The sequence below is a fragment of the Carcharodon carcharias genome, chromosome 12, assembly GCF_017639515.1.
Source record: "Carcharodon carcharias isolate sCarCar2 chromosome 12, sCarCar2.pri, whole genome shotgun sequence".
Taxonomy (NCBI): Eukaryota; Metazoa; Chordata; class Chondrichthyes; order Lamniformes; family Lamnidae; genus Carcharodon; species Carcharodon carcharias.
In genome coordinates, this window is record NC_054478.1 from 138,954,534 (window position 1) to 138,977,210 (window position 22,677).

The following is a 22,677-nucleotide window of genomic DNA, read 5'->3' on the forward strand; positions in this document are numbered from 1 at the left end:
GGCCTGTGAAACAGGACACATCACTCACAGCATGGTTGGTGGATGTTGCACTGCTGGATCCTCACTTGGTAGAGCAGCACCGACCTCAGCGTCAGTACAGGAACCATCCAGATAGTCGCCGGCCAGCTGGATGGCTCTGTTTACAAATTCCGTGAGGACCTTGATTTCAGGCATTCCTCCACCAGTCTGCGACCTCTCCCTGTTGTTGTGTGCCAGCTTGTCCTGCATGAATAGAGATGGAGGGCCAGATGATAAGTATGCCCGACATGTGTGGGTGGTGAGTGGTGCCATGGACAGGATGAGGACAATGACGGTGTGTGTGAGAGAGTGAATGGTGATACCCCATTAACTGGCAGTGAGTGAGGGCCCTGTGGGTGTGTGATGGGTTTGTGAGTGTGTGTGAGTTGAAAGTGATGAGAAGAGTGAGTTACCCTGGCGGAACGGAGGAGATCATTCATCCTCTTGTAGCACTGGGTGGCTGTCCTCTTTTGAAAGGCTTTGGCACTGACCACCGCCGCCACTACTTTAAATATGGTGCCCAGCGTGATGAAGCGGTGAGGTGATGGTGTGGCAGGCGAATGAGAGCCCGCCCGCCATGGGAATGGTACGTTTCCCGGGAATGCATACATAATGTGGCGGGTTTGGGACGATAATGCGTGAAAACCCACCATTGCAGCCTGCTGGTAAAGCGTCATTTAACCCACCCGCTACTGCACTTAGTTCAAGTCTGGGACCATTCCACCCTTGGGCCTGGGCAGTTGAAGGCATGGTCGCCAACGGTAACACGAGGGGTGAGTTGGAGGAGTTCAGAGACTTTGGAGGTTTGTGCAGCTGGAGGAAGTCACAGAGACAGGGAGGAGGCTGGGCGGATTTGAAGCCAACGATGAGAATTTAAAACTTGAAGTGTTGCTGGATCAACGGAGGTCACCGAGCATGGGGGGTATTGGCTGAATGGGACTTGGTATCAGACTGAATATGGACAGCGCAGCTTTGTATGTGTTGAAGTCTACAGAGTGCAGGAGATAGGAGGTTGCCTAGTAGAGTTTTGGAATAGCTGAGTTAAAGGCAATAACCGCACGGATAAGGGGTTTCAGCCAGCAAATGTGCTGAGACAGGAGGTTTGGAAACGGGTGATGTTACAGAGGTGGGAGTAGGTGGTTTTGGTGGCAAAGAGGACATGAGGTCAAAAGCGTAGCTCAAGGTCATGTTGTGAATGCTCTGGCTCCGTCTCGAACACTGGCCAGGGAGAGGGATGGGGCCATTGGCTGAAGAACCGGGTTTGCAGTTCGGAAGACAATAGCTTCGGTTTGTCCAATGTTGAACTGGAGGAAATTTCTGCTCCTCCAGTCAGACAAGCTATGGGACAAATCAGAGTCAGTGGAGGGGTTGAAAGGGCTGGTGGTGAGGTAGAAGTGTGTGTCCTTAGCACACATGTGGAGCCTGATAGTGTGTTTTAGGGTGATGTTGCCAAGAGGCAGCATCCAGAAATAGGGGAAGTATTCCAATACGTGCCTGATACACCATGAGCTTTTGCTGTTGTGGCATTTACTGCCACAGTGAAAAGGTGAGAAAAACCAAATTAGCTTTCACCTCTTATCCCTGTGGTTCCAATGGACAGCGTCCAAGTTATCATCTAATGGGACACCTACAGATCCCATTGTGAATCAACAATTGGGGTGGGTGGTCCCTCTACTTTCTGAATAATACCTTCATGATCCCTCTTTGGAAAGTCATAATACTGAACATCACTGCTTCTCACTGTTTAATGCCTTGGGACGTTTAACTACATTAAAAGGTGCTATGTAAATGCAAGCTACTGTTGTTTAAACTGGTGCTATAGATTTGCAGGTGAGGCCATCAAAAAATACAATACCTTCTGGAAAACAAAGGAGCACCACATTCTTGTGGGAATGCCTGGACTGGACACTCCGAAGCATTGCCTTACAAACTCTTCCAAAACATCAACAATGAAGATGTCAAATGAAAAGGGTAACGGTTAACCTTGGTACTTCCGAGAGAATTTAACAAGTCTCCCATTCACCCTTTACCAAAGTATCAGAGTTGTCACATTGATGTGGATTAAACTCAAGAACCAGGCCTAGCTCGCATGCACTCTGGGACAATCTGAGGTGCTAAACGGTTCTGTAAAAAAGGTCTTCCATTTTTTTATGTCCGGAGAGAACACAATCCGGCATATTTCTTCCTCATTATTCCACCGGTCTCCAAACCACGGCAGGAGCCAGCTTCACTATGACAAGACCGGGGTTTGAACCTACCACCTTCTGACAAAAGACTGCTCCCACTAGGTCAGGGCTGACACAGAACCACCCTGCTCCCTGTTTTCTGCTGCATCAGGCGCATCGTGATGGGAGACAGGGGCGATCTCCAGAAAGATAACAGGGTCAAGAAGAACCCGCACATTCTATCTCGCACTTTCAACTAGCAGAACAAAGCTCGATCAAAGAGCCTCGAGTGTGCTTCCCAGCTGCCAGGTAATCTGATCAGCAGCCAGCACAGATGCGATGGGACATGCATGGAACACGATCTCTGGGGTGGGGGGGGGGGGGTCACATTGCGGGGGAGGGGGAGGTGGTGGGGGGGGTGGGGGCGGTAGTGGTGCGGTGAAGGCAGCACACGATGTTCAAATCCCAACCCGAACCCTTGTCAGCAAATGCTGACACTCGGTTTTTATGGGTGGTCTTGGTAAGTAAGATCGCTGTCAGGATACCAGTTCCAACATATGCACTCCAATTATTGCAAACACACAAGCAAATGTACAACACATGGACATGTGCCTGATAGGAAAGCCCAGTCCATCAAGGTGACCTTCCACAGTTACAATTATGTGGACCCTTTCGGTCGCTGGGAGAGATATTGAACCCAGCCACTGGAGTTAGGAGCAATTGACTGGAGCAGTTTAGTTAAAAAAAAGAGTTAAGAAAGCTCCCTTTGCAGCTCAAAGTTATTGTCTGGTCCCAGAGTATGTGCATCGCCTGAACAGGCCCAGACCATTCTGGACCTGTGCCAGACCTTGCAGGTGTATACTTTGCTGCGTCAGTCACAACAGATCAGTCAGGTTCAACCACGCTCCCCGCATCGCACAGCCCCATTTCTCATTGCAGGCAAGGAATCCTTGCTCTCATTAAAGCAGAGAGTGCAAAGGGAAGTGGCCTCCTCCTGGTATCAGCCTCTCTCTCTCTCGACTGGGGAGACGGTTTGTTCTAAAGTGTTCTGCACAGCTAGGGGGAATAACATAGAGGAACAGCCCCTCGAACCTGTACCAGCATTCCGCTTAAATCATGGCTGACCTGTATCGCAACTTCTGTTCCCCGGCTCAGTTCAATATCCCTCAATGCCCCTTGTCAAACAAAAATCCCGATTTTGAAATTGTCAATTGGCCCCACCCCCCTTTCTGGGGAGAGAGTCCCAGATTTCCACCACGGTGTGAGGAAATTCTTCCTGACATCACCCCTGAATGACATAGCTCTAATTGTAAGGTAACTCCCACCCCCCCACCCACCTTGTACTGGATTCCCCCCACCAGAGCAAGTAGTTTCTCTCTATCCACTCCATCAAGTCCTTTAATCATCTTAAACCCCTCAGTTAGATCACCCCTTAACCTTCCCTACCCAAGGGGATATAAATGTTGTCCAAGCAACTAGTCCTCATGATTTAACCTTTTAAACTCCAGTGTCATTCTGGTGAATCTCCCTTGAACCTCTCCGAGGCCAATTTATCATCCCTGTGGTGTGGAGTCCAAAGCTGGACATGGTACTGTAAAATGGGGTGTAACCAGACATTTGTATGACTGTAACATAATGCCGCCCTTTGTATTCTAGCCCTCTGGAGATAAAGGTCACTGTTCCATAGAGCAAGAGAAAAGGTGGCAACTAGCAACATAAGATCTTCAACAGCGTACCTTCACGGTGATTGGCTACAGCAAGGAATGTCTCCCCACTGATCTGGAAGGCTTCCCAGTCACGTGCGCTGTGTGTCGCCAGCCTCTGGTACAAAACAAATCGCAGCTTCCTCTGGCTCCACCTGTAGATGACCGAATACTCCTGGTTCCGTTCATTCTTTTCAAAGTTGGCAACTGCCAGGAAAACCTAAGGAGATACAGAGAATTCACGGGGTGTGCAAGGGAGGGACAGCGGCCCTTTAAGAGTCCGGTGAAGACACCCCACGACCAGTCCCGACCCCCGTTCTCACTCTCATTCCCACAATCAGAATGGGAATCCTGTGAAATGCTCCATTTGAGAGTCTCCGTTTCAAATGGAGGTTCAGCCTTGCAGAACCCAACAGGTCACATCCATTCCTTCTGTTCCCCATTCTGGAAAGAGGTCGCGAGGGGGAAAATGTATGTACACACCTGAACAATGGTGCTTGGATTCAACCCAAGGATTTGACACAGAATAGAATTCATCCAAACCAATTTGAAGTTCCAGTGCACTGCCCAAGAGTGGTGGGAGGCAGGCTCCATCGTGGCTTTCTAAAGGGATTATCTGAAGAGTAAGAAATTGCGGGGGCTACGGTGAAAAGGTGGGAAGTGAGACTAGCTAAGCTGCTCTTGCAGAGGGCCAGCACAGCCACAAGGGGCTGAACGGCCTCCTTCTGTGCTGGAACCATCCTTTGGGTGGGATTCTCCGGCCCCGACACCCGCGGGGATGGGAAAATTTGGTGGAGCCGTTAAAATTCAATGGCGCTTCCTAATTTTCCTGCCCCACCCGTGACGAGGCTCGCCGGTGTCGGGGCCGGAAAACCCCGGCCTACGATTCCATGGTTTCACCACGACCTATCCTCACGTGGCTAAGATGAGCTGAATAACCCCGCTGTAGGGACGTAGGAGTCGATGCTCAAGCGCGTTAAGTATCAGCTTGTCAACGAAGACCAAGCTCATTTCTTCACCCTTGGCATATTACTTATCTGCTTTCCCGCCATACCTGAGGGCCAATGGAGAAGTGTTTCCAGGCCTGGGCTTCGTATGTCGTGATGTTCTGGTATGGCTCAAACTTGCCGTCCGACCACTTGAAGATTGTCGAGCCGGGCCGACGCTTTTTATTGGCCGTGGCAGCAAAGAGTCCGACGTTCGGGATTTCAAAGATCTCCACGTCGAGGGTTTCCGAGTTGGTGACCAGGTTTTGGTAGTCCTCCACGTAATCCAGTCTTTCCTTAGCTAGGGGATGAGAAACAAAACACACACGGGGACGATAGGTCATCAGCTGAGCCAGTGCCGATTGCCTTGTGTCTCTCGGCCAATTCAGGGGGCAGAATGCAGGGAGTGGGGAGGGCAGGGTCAAGGGGGCTGGGAAACCAGGGACTTTGATGGTGGCGTTGACTAAGGTCGGACCTTTCTCAGGGTGAATCCAAATTGAGAAAGGCAGACTTGCGCTTGGAGGCCTTCTCATGATCACAGGTCATCCGAGGATGCTCTGCAGCCAATGAAGTACGTTTTGATAGTTGCTGTCGCAATGCAGGAAACATTGGCTGTTTTATGCACAGCAAGATCCCACAAACAGCTATTCTTAACAATCAGGTGATCTGCCTTCGGGACATTGGTAGAGGGATAAGTATTGGGCCAAGACACTGAGGAGAACTCCACCCTTCCCCCAACCCCAACTCCGATTTTCCTCAAAATAGCACCATGGGATAGTTTACATCCACCTGCCAGAAGAGATGGGGTTTTGTCCAAAAGATGACACACCTGACAGTACAGTACTCCCTCAGTACTGCACTGGAGTGTCAGCCTGGATTAATGTGCTCCAATCTCTGGAGTGAGACCTCCTGGCTCACAGGACTGAAATTTATCAGAAGGCAGTGGCTCCTGACCCTGACTGGAAAGCTGGGGGGGGGAGTGAGTCCGCCTCCACCATCCTGGGAAGCCATGGCACAATTCTGCATGGCTCTGGCAACTAGTTGCCTGAAGGAATGCCCTCCACCCCTTTGAGAGACAATGTCCCACCTCCAAGAGTTGACAGCCAACCGGGGGCTCGCCAGTCCCAGCAGCGCCACTGGGAAGAGTGGCCACAGCTGGGACTGCAGTCAGGCACTGAGCAGGAGCAGGATCGAGGCTAGGTCATGAGGTCAGTGAAGCGGCCTTGCTGGGGCCAATCAGGCAGGTCCCGTCTAGCTCAGTTGGGGAGGGGCGTTGGAGGGGTTTGGGGGGCCAGGGGAGGTGGAGTGGGGGTGGGGGGGGGGGGGGGGGCGGTGGTGGTGGGACTGGGAGTCTGGGGGAGGAGTGGAGGCAAATTGGGGCTCAATAGGACTGGCCTTTTCCGCAGGGTGGGCCCCTCCATGGGGTTTAGGGCGCCCGAACAGAAAGGACATCCCTCCAAGTCCACAGCTGGGCCTCTAGAATATACCAGGCTGCCTTGCAACATGGCATAGGCATCCCCAGCCACTGGTAAAACACCAGTGTCAGCAGAAAAAGGCCCTTCTGTGGTAATAATTGGTCACTTAAGGGCCTCAATTGGCCCAAGGGCAGTGGGGCCAGCTGACACCTAACCCACCACGGATAAAATGTCAATGGAGGTGTGCAGGCAACAGGCACAGTGCCCCCGGCCATGCCACCCAATTTTATGCTACCCCTTTCCCGCCTACCAGCCTGCTCCTGTAGGGGGTGTAGCATTCCAACCACAGAGAAGGGAGCTACTATGAGCCAAAGTTGACACCATTACAGGTGTGCAAGGCACTCATTGTTACAAATGGCCCGATTTAAAGTGGCTCTTCACTCTATCCCTGAAATGTGACAAGATGGTCCATATGGCAATGGTCTGATAAGAGTTCCACGTGGCCCTAACGGTCCGAGCAGCTCTGAGGCAGTCAGACACTGTTCCATCACCAAAAGCTCCCCACATTTTCCACTGACTGAAGTTCCTGCTTTCGAGCCTGAGATTCCAAGCCGCACTTAGAATTTGCCGCTGTTTCTGCACGTATGGCGCAGTTGGAAGATTCCATCTTTGCGGCCGTTTCAAAGTTAAGCCCAAGAGTAACACCTTAAACCCCCCAGGCTGTATTCTGAAATCTGTACAACAGTCCAAAAAGTAATTATTCCCAAACTTTGGCAGACTTCCCAAATTGTGTCACTCTTTTTGCTCATTGTTAGTAATCTGCATTGCTGGGTAAATAAAAGGCAGATCTGTCTTGACATGCTGTTAACCATGCAACCTGTTTGATAAGCATGTCTATTGCTTCTTAATAGTGACTGTGTACATTGTAGTTCCTGCTGACTGTATACATGTCAGGCACAGTTTAGTTTGATGTGCAATTTGTAGCTGTATTTTTCAGAATGATTTGGATAAATGTTTTGAAGTCTCTCGCTTAAAGCTTAACCTGTCTTAAGACTGTTCACCTGTCATCCCTCTGCTCGCTGGCCTATGCTAGCTCCTGGTCCAGCGCTGCCTCGCTTTTAAAGTTCTCATCCTCCTCTTCAAATCGCTCCTTGGCTTCAGCCCCTCCCCATCTCTGTCATTTTCACACGCCGGAGATTTCTGCGTTCCTCCAATTCTAATCTCTTGCACTTTCCACACTTCATTCCCTCCACTATCGGTGACTGTGCCTTCAGCTGCCTGGGCCTGTAAGCTCTGGAACTGCCTCCCTAACCCTCACTACCTCTCTGCCTCTCTCTCTCCTCCTTTAAGATGCTCATTCAGACCTACCTCTTTGACCAAGCTTTTGGTCACCCTGAAACAATCTCTCCTCATGCAGCTCAAAGTCAAATTTTGCCCGATAACACACCTGTGAATCAGCTTGGCACATTTTGTTACATCGAAAGCACTGTAGAAATGCAAGTTGTTGCTGACTGTGCTTTTAAGGAAGTGCCACACTTTATTTAACATGAGCACGGAACTACAGCCCACAAGTTGTTGGAATTGTATAGAACACTGATGAGGCCACAGCTGGAGTATTGTGTGCAGTTCTGGTCACCACATTACAGGAAGGACGTAATAGCTCTGGAGAGAGTGCAGAGGAGGTTTACAAGAATGTTGCCAGGGTTAGAAAAGTGTAGCTACGAGGAGAGATTGGATAGGTTGGGGTTATTTTCCTTAGAACAAAGAAGGCTGAGAGGTGACTTGATTGAGGTGTACAAAATTATGAGGGGAATAGATAGAGTGGATAGGATAAAATTGTTTCCCTTGATGGAGAATTCTAGAACCAGGAGACATAGATTCAAGATAAATGGCAGAAGGTGTAGGGGGGACATGATGAAGAACTTTTTTACGCAGAGGGTAGTGGGTGTCTGGAATTCACTGCCCAAGTTGGTGGTAGAGGCAGAAACTTTAAACTCTTTGAAAGTACCTGGATCTGTACCTAAAGTGCTGTAAGCTGCAGGGCTATGGGCCGGGTGCAGGAAGGTGGGATTAGAAAGGGCAACTGGGTGTCCTCGGGCTGGCATGGACAAGATGGGCTGAATGGCCTCCTTCTGTGCTTTAACCTTTCTATGGTTCTAAGTATAGAATGTATTGCACCTCAATCAATCTTTAAGAGAAGAAGCTATTTTCTAATGGAGTGGACCATGGAAAGGACCTTAGCAAAAATAGTCGATGTGGCGTCAATTAAGTCCTTCAAATAGGAGCTAAGTTAAATATCAGACAGGAACGCGGCTGAGTGTTGTGGGGGTAAACAGAGATGATCAAATAATGCAGGGCACAGCATGTTTCCTGTCCTGTAATAAGGAAAGGTCAATGTGAAACCAATTAGAGCTGAGTAGCGGACAAGCCGAGTTGAATACTCGAGAAATTTGAGGATCAGAAGGTGACCCTGCCTTCTCCTCAGGAGAGTAGATGGATGAGTCTGAGCTCAAGATTGAAGTGAGCTTCATGGCTTGAACAGCCCTTTCCTTGCTCCATCATTTTTACCCCCTTTTTAGTTTAGTTTTGTTTCAGCTTAACGAAGGCCTTATCAATGAAAGATGTTAGTGGATTTTTAAAATAGCATTGAGCAAGGTTAAAAATTGTAACTCTTTTTAATATCAAAGAAAGATTAGCATTTACAGCTTTTCATGACCACCAGATGTCTCAAGGCGCTTTACAGCCAATGAAGTACGTCTGAATTGTAGTCACTGCTGTAATGTAGGAAATTCAGCAGCCAATTTATGCACAGCAAGCTCCCACAAACAGCAGCGCGTTAATGACCAGATAATCTGTTTCTCCTGATGTTGGTTGAAGGATAAACATTAGCCAGGACACCAGGGAGAACTCCTGCTCTTCTTTGAAATAGTGACATGGGATCTTTTACACCCACCCGAGCAGGTAGATGGGGCTTCGATTCAACATCTCGTCTGCAAGATGGCACCTCCGACAATATTGCAGCAGTGCCGCACCAGAGTGTCACCCTTGAGTATTTCCGCTCGGGATCTGGAGTGGGACTTGAATGTCGAGCCTTATGACTCAGGCAGACTCAGCCGAGCCACAATTGACAGACAAATTGCTTCAGTAAACACATGCTGGGGTAACTTAGCTGTTAAAGATCCCACGGTCCAATTTCAAAGAAGTGCAGGGGAGTTCTCCCTGGAGTTCTGGCCAATATTTATCCCTCAAGCAACATCACATCATCTGGTCTTTATCGCAATGCTGTTTGTGGGAGCTTGCTGTGCGCAAATTGGCTACTATGTTTCCAACTGTACGATGCCTCAGATAAAGGTACTTGGTTGGCTGTAAAGGGCCATCCTGAGGTTGATATTAGTTTGACCTCTTTCTTTATCCTGCTGATTTATTAGAAACCTCACCTTAAAGAATTCACCCCTACCTTAATTATATATATTTTTCCATTACCTTGTAAGATTGACACCCAATTCTTGCCATTGCAGATGAAAAGGCCTTTATTGATGACATCGAACCAGAGGTGGCTAGCTGTAGCCTCAGAGCAGGATGGGTAGCTTCCGACTGTCACCTTCACTTCAGCTTCTGAATTCAACACAGAGGAGATCAGCAGCGTTTACATCCACTGGGTACAAGTCATTGAAGTAGAAACCGTGGACTGCAACTGTTAGGGATGCGCTTTGCTTTCCAACCTGGTCAATACTCACAAATCCCCGTCAACAACAACAACCTGCATTCGGACGGTGCCTCTGACGCAGTAAATTGTCGCAAAATGCTTCAGAGGAGCACCAAGAGATTAAATGCGACACTGAGCCACGTTAAGGAACGTTGGGACCAAAAGCTTGGTCAGAGCAATAGATCAAAGGAGCATTTTAGAGGAGAAAGAGGTAGAGAGACAGAGATGTTTTTAAATTTCTTCTTTCATGGGATGTGGGTGTCACTGACAACTCCAGCATTTATTGCCCATCCCTAATTGCCCTTGAAAAGGTGGTGGTGAGCTTCCTTCTTGGACAGCTGCATTTCATCTGGTGTAGGTACACCCACAGTGCTGTTAGGGAGGGAGTTCCAGGATTTTGACCCAGCGACAGTGAAGGAACGGCGATATATTTCCAGGTCAGGATGGTGCTTGCCTTGGAGGGGAATTTGCAGGTGGTGGTGTTCCCATGCGTCTGCTGCCCTTGCCCTGCTAGGTGGGAGAGGTTGCTAGGTTTGGAAGGTGCTATCGAAGGAGCTTTGGTGAGTTGCTGCAGTGTGAAGATGGGACTTTGTCTCCTAAAGGGCTGTGCGGTGGGAAATGTTACAAATACTGCCATGGATAGAAACGTCAGCAACAGATAGATTGATGAGGATAGGGTCAGGAAGACTTTTCCCTCCCGTTGGTCTTTTCAGCACCTGCACAGCACCATGTATAGGCCAGTTGGGTTCATAGGACAATCCAATAGCATCATGGTCAACATCATCGATACCAGCTTTTTAAATCTGGAGTTATTTAACAGAACTGGATTCAGATGTAACAAACAACCATGGTTGGACCATGGACTCATGTCCCCGTATTGGTCCAGGTCTCTGAGCTACTAGTAACATGATCACTATGCTACCCTCATTGGGCAGAAATTTGCCCCTGTCGGGCAGGGCTCGGGGAGGGGGGGAGGAGGAGGACAAACTTCCCACCTGCTCGCCAGTGCGCACTTGATGATCAGTTTGCAAAATAAAAATTGAAGACATTAAAAATGTTATAAAACATGTCCCCTCGTGCGACTCTGTCACATGAGCAGGGACGTGTTATGAATGAAATTTTAAAACTTTTATTTTAATTTTAATTTTGATTTGCTGTTGGAAACCTCATCCCGCCCGTGGATGAGGTTTCCTAAGAAATGCAAAGGACGTTTGGTCTTTTCAGCTGCCCGCCAACCGTATGGTTGGACGGGCCAGTGCAAAATTTCTTTTAGTTATCTTTTTAAAGGCCTTCGTAGGTCGGTCAGGTCGGGCATGTGCCTGCCAAGCTAAAACTTCAGCCCGTTGTTTCTTTTATTCTTTCAGTGGATGTGGGTGCCGAGGGTAAGCCAGCATTTACTGCCCATCCCTAATTGCCCCTTGAGAAGGTGGTAGTGAGCAGCCTTCTTGAACCGCTGCAGTCCCATGTGGTGTAGGTACACCCACTGTGCTGTTAGGGAGGGAGTTCCAGGATTTTGACCCAGTGACAGTGAAGGAACGGCCGATATATTTCCAATTCAGGATGGTGAGTGGCTTGGTGGGGAACTTCCAGGTGGTGGTGTTCCCATCTATCTGCTGCCCTTGCCCTTCTAGGGGTAGAGGTTGGTGGTTTGGCAGGTGCAGTTGAAGGAGCATTGGCGAGTTCCTGCAGTGCATCTTGCAGGTGGTACACACTGCTGCTACTGTGCGTCGGTGTTGGAGGGAGTGAATGTTTGTGGATGTGGTGCCAATCAAGCAGACTGCATTGTCCTGGATGGTGTCAAGCTTCATGAGTGTTATGGGAGCTGCACACATCCAGGCAGGTGGAGAGTATCCCATCACACTCCTGACTGTGCCCTGTAGATGGTGGACAGGTATTGGGGAGTCAGGAGGTGAGTTACTTGCTGCAGAATTTCCAGCCTCTGACCTCATCTTGTAGCCACAGTATTTATACTGTTGATCCAGTTGAGTTTCTGGTCAATGGTAACCCCCAGGATGTTGATACTTGGGGATTCAGCGATGGTAATGCCACAGAATGTCAAAGGGTGATGGCTGGATTCTCTCTTGTTGGAGATGGTTATTGCCTGGCACTAGTGTAGTGCGAATGTTACTTACCACTTGTCAGCCCAAGCCTGGATATTGTCCAGGTCTTGCTGCATTTGGACATGGACTGCTTCAGTATCTGAGGAGTCGCAAATGGTGCTGAACATTGTGCAATCATCAGCGAACATCCCCACTTCTGACCTCATGATGGAGGGAAGGTCATTGATGAAGCAGCTGAAGATGGTTGGCTGAGGACACCACCCTGAGGAACTCCTGCAGTGATTCCCTGGAGCTGAGATGATTGGCTTCCAACAACCACAACCATCTTCCTTTTCTGCTATTGTTGGGAGGGAACTTTGGAGTTTAGGGCCCAGGCGGCCAGAGGCATGGCTGCCAATGGTGGAACGATGAAAAGAGGGGGCACATAAGTGGTCAGAATTGGTGGAGCGCAGAGATTGTGAATGTGAGGAGAGCTTTAGAGGTTACAGAAAATGGGGGAGGGGAACCACCTTGGAGGAATTTGAAAACAAGGATTAGAATTTTAAAATTGAGGTGTGGTCTCACTGGGAGCCAAGTGGATATACCCACAGGAAAATGAGATGATTCACAAATCAGTTCTCGGCTACCCTGAAGGCAGTGACTCATATTTCGTGGGTGTCTCCGTCGATCCAATTCCACACCCAGAGTGACTGTTCTTTACGTGGAATGTCTGGACAACAACTTCCATTTATATAGCACCTAAACATACTAAAATGTACCCAACATGCCATCTGAAAGGCGAAAAGGGAATACGTAGCGCCAGGAACAATTTGCAGGCGGCTTGAAAGAGTTGAGAGAAAGCTTGGTTGAAGAGATTTTATTTGAGAAGCAGATGGATGCTGGAGGGATAGAGAGATTTAGGAAGACAATCCTCAAGGAAACAGGAGAAGGTCCCACCAGCAAAAATGAAGTGAAGGAGGACACAGGAGTCTAGAGTCAGAGGACTAGAGGACATGAGGTGAAGGATATAAGGTGGGAGAGGGTTTGGACAGGTAGGGTGAGATCAGGCTATAGAGGAATTTGTAAGTGAGCACAAGAGTTTTAAATTATATGTAAATGAGGACTGTGGGTATAAGTGGGTATTAAATGTGACCCACTCTTATTATCCAAGGCAGGCTTTACTGCAAGGAGGAACTGGTAAAGTTATCATGAGTAGGAAACTTGGCTGAATTTTCTTATTCCTTCACACAAGGGCTGAGGCCAATTAGTTTGCCCATGATGAGAACAGACAAATGGTCGAAACTGAGATCTTCCCTGCTTGTGCTTGTCATTATCACACTGTGGAGAGGTATTTTGAGATGGAAGCCTAACACTTCTCCTTGGACTCCAGATACACTTGGCATTTTCTTCTAATTAAACTTCTCTATTCTTGGCTCAGTGGGTAACCCTCTCGTCTCTGAATCAGAGGTTTGAGTCCCACTCCAGAGACTTGAGCACAAGATTAAGACTGACACTCCAGCACAGTACCGAGAGTGTGCTGCACTGTCAGAGGTGCCATCTTTCGATGAGATGTTAAACCAAGATCCCATCTACCCTCTGAGGTGGACATAAAAGATCCTATGGCACCATTTTGAAGAAGAGCGGGGGCCGGGGAGGGGGGGGGGGTTGAGGGGGGTGCAGTTAACCCCAGTGTTGCAGCTAATATTCGTTCCTCATTTGACATCACTAAAAAACAGATTATTTGGTCATTATCACATTGCTGTTTGTGGGAGCTCGCTATGCACAAATTGGCTGCTGTGTTTCTAACATCACAAAGGTGACTCTCTTCTCTTCTCCAGGTAGCATCCTCAATTTGGGAATCACTGAACCATGGCTTTATGCCATGATTTGCTAAATGGACAGGCCCCTGGTCTATCTCAGCCATGCAGTTGACACTAATCTGATTCAGACGCTAGCCGTTGAGCCAACTGAGCTACCCCCGCCCTTGACTATGCTTCAAGCGAAGTCCCTCACTGGCTGTAAAGTACTTCAAGGCACCCGATCAATCTTTCTATCTACTTTGCTCTCTCTGTAAGAGGCCAGATGATTTATCCTTGGGATTAGAAGGAAGGCTTGCATTGACTAAATCTTGTGGGTTCCAAACAAAAGGGGTTGCCAACCCTCCAGGATCGCCATGGAATCTCAGGGAAATAGCCACTTGGTATTACAGAGCTTGAGCATTGCTGAAAAAAGAGGCATGTTGAAGCTTTTTGTCTTGCACTCATCAGGACAATTCGCAAGAATGCCAATGTCAGGGAAAACAACAAATTTGATGCATTCTCCATGGCAATGCCTCTACCAATCAGAGCCCACTTGCCAACCAATTCCACTCTCTTATCATACAGTAAAAAATTGGTTGTTTTCTCTTAAACTGGTATTCTTGCGTATTGTCCTGATGAGTGCAAGACGAAAAGCTTAGACAAAATGTTTCCTTTTTCAGCAAGACTCAAATCTCTAGGAATTGATGAGTAATTTCCAGGACACTGTTCTGAGCAACACCCAGTGCGAAAAATCATAGGGGCTTTAAAAGCAAGCCAAGTATTTTTCTTCATTGTCTTTGAAAATTTTTGTTTATTGTTTATAAAAAATATTGGAGATGGGTGGGGTTGAGAGGGCTGTTTGAGTAACTATTAAGAATCATCCAAAGGAGGAGTTAATGAAGTCTTTTTGTTTTCCAATTGGGTGGGAAGATGACTCACCAGGGCAATGGACATGTTGGGTGACTAATGGGAGGAGGGTAGAGGTGGGGCATTAATATGTGGGAGGTCATGCGACGAAACCTCCAGGGATACCTTAACCAGAGTTGGCAACTTTACCTGACATGTTCCATTGCTCTGAAAATGAATGATTTACTCAGTAAGGCGAGTCAGCTTGTAGCCCTGCAGCATACTGACAATATTCTTCCAGGGTAAGCTACCGGGTACAAAATCAAGCGACTATAATGTGTCCACAGTAAAGTTCCAAAGAAATGTAGGGATGAGGAACTTCAGTTGTGTGGCGAGGCTAGAGAAGTTGAGATTGTTCTCCTCAGGACAATGAAAGTTAAGGGGAGATTTCATAGGAGTGTTTAAAATGATGAGGGGTATTGATAGAATAGATATGGAGAAACTGTTGCCACTGGCAAGAGGGTCGCTAGCCAGAGGACACAGGTTTAAGATATTGATGCAAGATCCATGAGGGAGCTGAGAATATTTTTACACAGTGAGTTATTACAATCTGGAATGTGCTGCCTGAATGGGCGGTGGAAGCAGATACAATAGTGACTTTCAAAAGGGAATTGAATATACACTTGAAGGGGAAAAATGTGCTGGTCTATGGGGAAAGAGCCAGGGAGTGGGACTAATTGGATAGTTCTTTCAAGGAGCCGGCACAGTCACAAAGGGCTGAACGGCCTCCTTCTATGCTATATGACTTTATTATTCCAGTGTTGTTTGACAATGAGGCCCCTGTAAGTATTAATCATGTTACTCTAGTGTCTGTCTTTAGTGACACCCTTATCTAATAGAGGGTGGGATTTTCTAGCCCCGATACCAGCCAGCATCATCGCGGGCAGGATGGGAATATTTGGGGAGCTGTTGACCTCAAACAGCTCTCCAAACCTTCCCGTCCCACCCCGTGACGATGCCCACTGGTGTCCAGGCCAGAAAATCCCACCCGTAGGCCGGAATTTTCCAACCCTTCACACCAGTGGGATCTCCAGGTCCCACCGATGTGAACAGAGATTTCAATGGCTTGCTGGCCCCACCACAGGTTGGGGGGGACGGGGCGGGAGGCGGGGAGGAGAGAGGGGGCGGCGGTGAAATTTGTCACTGAGCAAAATAACCTGATGTTAGGGCAGGTGACGAAAAACTCCACAGCAAACAGGTGGTAAGGGAGTGCCTTGTGGCAGTGTGCCATCGTTACCTGGGTGGAAAGGAATCTCCTATAGGGAGGCCTTCCTTTAGGGAACTCCTCCCTTGGATCGGCTTGTTTCCTGACAGATTTGTGGAGCAAGATTGATGGAGGCCAACGGAGCACCCGGAATATCCTGTTCCCCGCCTTGCCCAGGGAAGCCTGTGCTGGAGAGGCTGCCAAAGGGAGCCAAACAGCCTTACGATAGCACAACATACACTGAACCAGAAACTCCCTCGCCCAATTGCTTGGGTTGGTTCCACCCAACGTCATCATAGCAAGAGAAAAGCAAAACACCGCAGGTGCAGGGAATCTGAAGTAAAAACAGAAAGCCACTGCAGAAGGCCCAGGAAACTTCTCAAAGACACTCGAAAACCAGGGGCAGAATTTTGCCATCGGTAAGCAGGGGGCAGGGTCCGCTTGCCGGCGTGTAAAATGACGCCCAGTGACGTCAGGCGGAACCCCCGACATCACCCCACCCCATTTAAATTTTCAGGAAGGCGGTGGGGGGGAGGGGCAGCGAAATCAGCTGTGGGCCCACCGACCTGTCAATGGCCAATTGAGGCCATTAACAGGATCATTGAAACAATTAAAGGACCTGCCCGTCCAACCTTAAGGTTGGTAGGTCGGCCAGGAGCCTCGGTGGGGAATAGAGAAAACGTGAAGTCTCATCCAGTGGCGGGATGAGGTTTCATGTAGGGTTTTAAAAATTGTAATAAAGTTATTCTGTAAATTATGAACATATCCCAACTCTTGTGACATTGTCACATGACGGGACATGGAAGGGATTTTTCTATTCTCAATTTTTAATAGTTTTAAAAGTGGAAGTGATCTCCCTGAGGCTAAGTGCAGCCTCAGGGAGATGTGCGCTCTTTCGTGCGCATGCGCAAAAGAGCACAGTCTCGCTTTTAGGGAATCCCCCTCCCCCCCCCCTCCTCCGCCTGCACAGGGAGCGCATAGTGTTTCCACGTGGATGTCACGCTGAATGGGCCTTAATTGGCCCGCCCACATAAAATGGCGGTGCGGCCTGCTTCGCTGGTGGTGATTGGCTCTGCGCCCACTGGAGATTGGGTCAGGTCTGCCCGCCTGACCGGCAGAAAATTTTGCCCCAGGAATTGAATGGGAGGAAGGGAGGAATTTAAAACAATCACCATCACCCAGGAAAAGGTGCTGAGAAAGCTATTCCACTTAAAGGCTGACAAGTCCCCAGGACCAGGTGGCCTGCATTCTAGGGTCTTAAAAGAAGTGGCTGCAGAGATAGTAGGTTTTCATCTTCCTTAGATTCTGGAAGGATCCCAGTGGATTGGAAAACAGCACATATAACACCTTTATTCAAGAAAGGACAGAGACAGAAAGCAGGGAACTAACATCTGTCATAAGGAATGATTCCATTATTAAGGAGGTTACAGCCGGATGCTCAGAAAATCACAATGGGATCAGGCAGAGTCGACATGGTTTTGTGAAAGGGAAATCGTGTCTAACTAATTTATTAGAGTTTTTTTGAGGACGTAACAAGCAATGTGGATAAAGGGGAACCTGTGGATGTGGTGTACTTGGATTTCCAAAAGACATTTGAAAAGGTGCCACATCAAATGTTTCTTCTCAAGATAACAGCGCATGGTGTAGGAGGTAATATATTAGCATGGATAAAGGATCGGTTAGCTAACAGAAAGCAGTGAGTAGGAATAAATGTGTCTTTTTTGGGTTGGGCAAGCTGTAACTAGTGGAGTGACACAGGGATCAATGCTGGGCCTCAACTACTTACAATCTTCATCAATGACTTGGATGAAGGGACCGAATGTATGGTAGATAAATTTGCTGATGACACCAAGATAGTTGGAAAGTAAGTTGTCAAGAGGAGGTGGAGGGTCTGCAAAGGGATATAGATGGGTTAAGTGAGTGCACAAGTACAAAAAATAAATTAAAACATTAATGGAATGTTGGCCCTTATACCAAGAGTTTTGGGGCAGAATTTTGCCCTTGTAGGGTGGGCTCAGTGGGAGCGAGCGGGAGCGGTCGGGAAGCTGACTGCCTCCCGCAATTGGGCCACAACCGTGATTTCACACTGGCAAGCCAATTAAGGCCCGCCCAACATGAAACACGTGCTGCAGCACTCAGCGCTTCCTGTGTGGGTGTGGGGAAGCAGGGCGCACGCGGAAGTTCTCTCAGAGCTGCCTCAGGGAGATGAAGATCTATGAAAATCAAAAAGAGATTTTAAAAATGTTAACAACATGTCTCCTCGTGCGACTCTGTCAGATGAGCAGGGACATGTTAGAAATTAGTTTGAAATTTTTTTTTTAATGATTGATCGAAAGCTCATCCCACGCATGGATGAGGTTTCGCAAAAAAAGTCCAAAGGCCGCTTGGCCTTTTTGCCTGCCCGCCAACCGTAAGGCTGGACGGGCAGCGAAAAATTTAATTCAGTTGGATCTTTAATGGCCTTAATAGGCCTGTTAATTGTCGGCGGGCATGCTGCCAACTCCCATGCTCGCCCGCCGACTGAAGTGTCGCGCGAGTGCCTGATAGCATCGGGACCCTCACCTGACCTCATCGCATGTCATTTTACGCTCGTTCAGGTCGGGCACGTGCCTGCCCGACGGGCACAGTGTTCTTGCCTTGGAATATAAAAGGGCTGTAGTTAGGCTTCAGCTGTACAGAGCTTCAGGTAGGTCCCATTCTAGGGCACTGCTTAAGGTCACACCTCAGCAAGAAGATATGAATCCTGGAGCAAGTACAGCACAGCTCCACCAGAATTATCCCAGGGCTAAATGGGTAAATGATGAGGGGAGGTTGCACAGACTCGGCTTGTATTCCTTGAGTATAGAAGATCAAGGGGTGATCTAACTGAGGTGGTCAAGATGATTAGAGGGATTTAATGGGGTTGACAGAGTGAAACTATTTTCTTTGGTGGCGGAGGGGGGGTGTGGAGGTGTGTTGGGGTGGTGGGGGTCCTGAACATAGGCAGGGGGTAACCTTAAGATTAGAGCTAGACTGTAAAGGGATGACTTCAGGAAACACTTCTTCACACAAAGTGTAGTGGAAACCTAGAACTTTCCCCTCCAAAAAGTTGTTGAGCCTGGGCATCAATGAAGACTTTCAAAGCTGAGACTGATGGATTTTTGTTAGGTTAGGGCATTAAAGTTATGGAACCAAGATGGGCAGATGGAGTTAAGGTACCGATCAGTCATGATCTAATTGAATGGTGGAACAGGCTCAAGCTGTCTACTCCTGTTCCTTCAAATAACGGCATAGCTACACATACAGGTTTAAGGACGTGCTGCAAATATGATGTATTATATAAAGGCAAATTATTTATAGAACCTTAGAAAGTTTATGGAACAGAAAGAGGCCACTTGGCCAATTGTGTCTGCACCGGTCAAAAAATGAGCCACCCAGCCTAACCCGGTTATTTCTGTAACTCTTAAGATTCTCATCCTTGTTTTCCAATTCACCATGGTATCACCCCTCCCGTTCTCTGTAACCTCCTCCAGCCTTACAACCCTCTGAGATCCCTGTGCTCCTCCAATCCTAGCAACTTGCACATCCCAGTGTTAATTGCTCCACTATTGGTGGCCATGCCTTAAGCTGCCAAGGCCTAAGCTCTGGAATTCCCTCCCTAAACCTCTCACCTCTCTTTCCTCTTTTAAGACACTTCTTAAAACTCACATCTTTGACCCAGATTTTGGTCATCTGTCCTAATATCTTCTTGGCTGACTCTGTGTCAATTGTTTTCTCCGGTAATACTTCAGTGAAGTGCCTTTGGTCATTTTGTTATGTGAAAGGCACAATATAAATGCAAGTTGTCATTGCTGTTGCTGGTGAGCAAGTCTACATGGGCACTTATGACCATGTCCACAGGGTCTGCTGCTGGGCATTTTTCAGCAATAGCTAGTGGCATGAGCACATGTTAACAGTGTAGTATATAGGGTTAATGTGGGACTGAGTACAGTACCGCCCACACAGTGATGTAAGAGATCACATGACCTGCACACAGGGTCAGTAGAGTGTTGAGCAGAGCCGTGTGTACCAGCAAGCATGGAGACAGCTCCTAGCTTGTATCTTAGACTGTACATTTGTAAATAGTTCTAAGAGTCATAAAGGCCTACAGTTAACCTACGTATGACTACAAAGTCTTCTTGAGACCTACTGAACTGTAACCAACGCCCTAGAGCAGACACAGTGTGTGGACAGAGTCAAGCTTAGCCCTCATGCTCTTTCCCAATGTTCACCACAGGGGTACAACACTGAAAGGTGCCCAGTGTTCATGGAAACACACTCCAGTTTATGTCATAGTCTTTAGGAGAGGAAAGAAAACACATAGAAGAAGAGTTTTACCCACGCTATCGCATTTTTAATAAAACCATGCTCATCTCCCTCCACATGCACGAGGAAACTGAGATCGATCCGCTGCCTCTTTCTTACCATATGGATGCTTCACAATGTCAGTCTCTGATGGCTTCAGCGGGAGCTCTGTCAGCAGCTTTGGGACCGAGAGTGCGGCTAATCTGGGACTGGGATTGGGGCAGATTCTTCGAGTAGCATCAGATCCCGGTAACAGCACCAGCTGTCTCAGTAACCCCTGCAGCACAACAGACAGAGTCATTTTAGGTTCTTCATTTTTCCTGTCCCTTCGTCTTGTCCCCACTTACTCACCCCCCTTTCCCACCCACCCTGCACTTGTGCCTTGTAGATGATGGGCAGGCTTTAGGGAGTCAGGAGGCGAGTTATTCGCTGCAGAATTCCCAGCCTCTAACCTGCACTGACCCGTCCCCAATTGACGTTTGCCTGAAGCCCAAGAGAACTGAGCAGTTTAACAAAGAGTTCCCTGGTAGTACAGAACTTGAGTATTGCTAAGAAAAGAGACATTTTGTCAAAGCTTTGCGTGCTGCACTCATCAGGACAATTCTCAAGAATACCAATTGTAAGGGGAAACCAACAAATTTGTACTGTATAAGGGTGCTGATTGGTTGGCAAGTGGACTCTGATTGGTAGAGGCGTTGCCATGGAGAATGCACCAGTTGATGGTGACTGAGAGTTAACAGCCAAGTATAAATTTGTTGTATTCCCTCACATTGTGAATTGTCCTGTTGAGTGCAATCAAAAGCTTTGACAAAATATCTCTTTCTTGGAGAAGTGTTAATTAATGTCCGATACTAACTGGCTGTTACTGAGGGAAGGTGGGGGGGGGGAAACCAACACTCTTTGTCAGGGAGGCAGGTTCCCTGTCCAATTAAAGGTGGTGGGCAAGCTCTTGAAGCTGGAGGGCCAATCAGAGACCTGGCAGCTTGAGAGGAGCAGCAGGCTGTGCTGGCAGGTTAGTAACAGAAAGCCACTTAGACATGGAGGTGCTGTCTCACCAAGGGGTTGGGGGCTGGTGGTTGGAGCATCACAATGGGGGGGTGGGGAGGTGCTCTATGGCTGATCTTGCCCCCAAGTAGGCAGGGAGGGCCTCCAGGCTTAGAGCACGGACCTCCCCCAGCCTGCCACCAGGTGGCTGCCTCCTGGGAGTTAATCCGCCCTCCACTGGTGCAGAACGAGACACCGACCTGAGAACTCAGCCCCATGTGTTGGCACACAGAATGACAATCAAATGTGGGCCATTTAAAGATGGTTGAAAACTGCTTCTTGCCCATGTGTTACCTCCAGGCCTCAAAAAAAACCAAATAATCACAACTTAAAGCAATTTGTAGTCACGGTTAACAGAAAGAAAAGCGAGATCCCATGGGATAGAGGGGAAAGTGCTGAGTTGGATCCAAAATTGGCTCAGCGACAGGAAACAAAGGGTAGTGATTGATGGATGTTTTTATGAATGGAAAACGGTTTCCAGTGTGTTCCACAGGGCTCAGTGTTGAGACCTTGATTGGTTATTGTATATATTAATGAGTTCGACATACATGTGGGAGGCATGATTGGGAAATTTGCAGATGACACAAAAATTGACCGTGTAGTTGATAGTGAAGAGGATAGCTGTTGTCTCCAGCATGATATCAATGGTTTGGTTGAGCGGGTGGAGAAGTGGCAAATGGAATTCAATCCGGAAAAGTGTGAGGTAATGCATTTAGGGAGGGCAAACAAAGCAAGGGAATACTCAATAAAAGGGAGGATATTGAGAGGGGTTGAGGCAGTGAGAGACCTTGGAGTGCATGTCCACAGCTCCTTGAAGGTGTCAGGACAGGTGGATAAGGTGGTAAAGAAAGCATATGGAATGCTTTCCTTTATTGGACGAGGTATTGCATACAAAAGCAGGGATGTAATGGTGGATATAAAACGCTGGTTAGGCCACAGCTTGAATTCTGTGTACAGTTCTGGTCACCACATTACAGGAAGGTCATAATTGCTCTGAAGAGAGTAGAGAGAAGATTTACGAGAATGTTGCCAGGACTCGGAAATTGCAGCTATGAGGAGAGATTGGATAGGCTGGGGTTGTTTTCCTTAGAACAGAGAAGGCTAAGAGGTGACCAAATTGAGGTGTACAAAATTATGAGGGGCCTAGATAGGGTAAACAGGAAAGACTAGTTTCTTCTAGCCAAGGGGTCAATTACCAGGAGGCATAGATTTAAGGTGATTGGTAGAAGAATTATTGGGGTCACGAGGAAAAACTTTTTCACCCAGAGGGTGAAAGGTGTCTGGAATTCACTGCCTAAATCGGTGGTTGAGGCTGAAACGCTCAACTCATTTAAAAAGTACCTGGATCTGCATCTAAAGTGCTGTAACC

General features: G+C 48.0%; 1 protein-coding gene across 1 annotated transcript in view; it reads right to left on the reverse strand.

Moving 5' to 3' along the window:
* The window catches only part of LOC121284733 (thrombospondin-type laminin G domain and EAR repeat-containing protein-like), a 71,558-nt gene that overhangs the window by 33,068 nt on the left and 15,813 nt on the right, over window positions 1–22,677 (reverse strand). The window contains exons 5-8 of the mRNA XM_041200285.1: window positions 20,385–20,541; window positions 9,771–9,902; window positions 4,941–5,173; window positions 3,920–4,106 (exon numbers count right to left, since the gene is read on the reverse strand). Of these exons, the coding sequence (XP_041056219.1) occupies window positions 3,920–4,106; window positions 4,941–5,173; window positions 9,771–9,902; window positions 20,385–20,541 (709 nt within the window). The remainder of the gene's footprint in view (window positions 1–3,919; window positions 4,107–4,940; window positions 5,174–9,770; window positions 9,903–20,384; window positions 20,542–22,677) is intronic.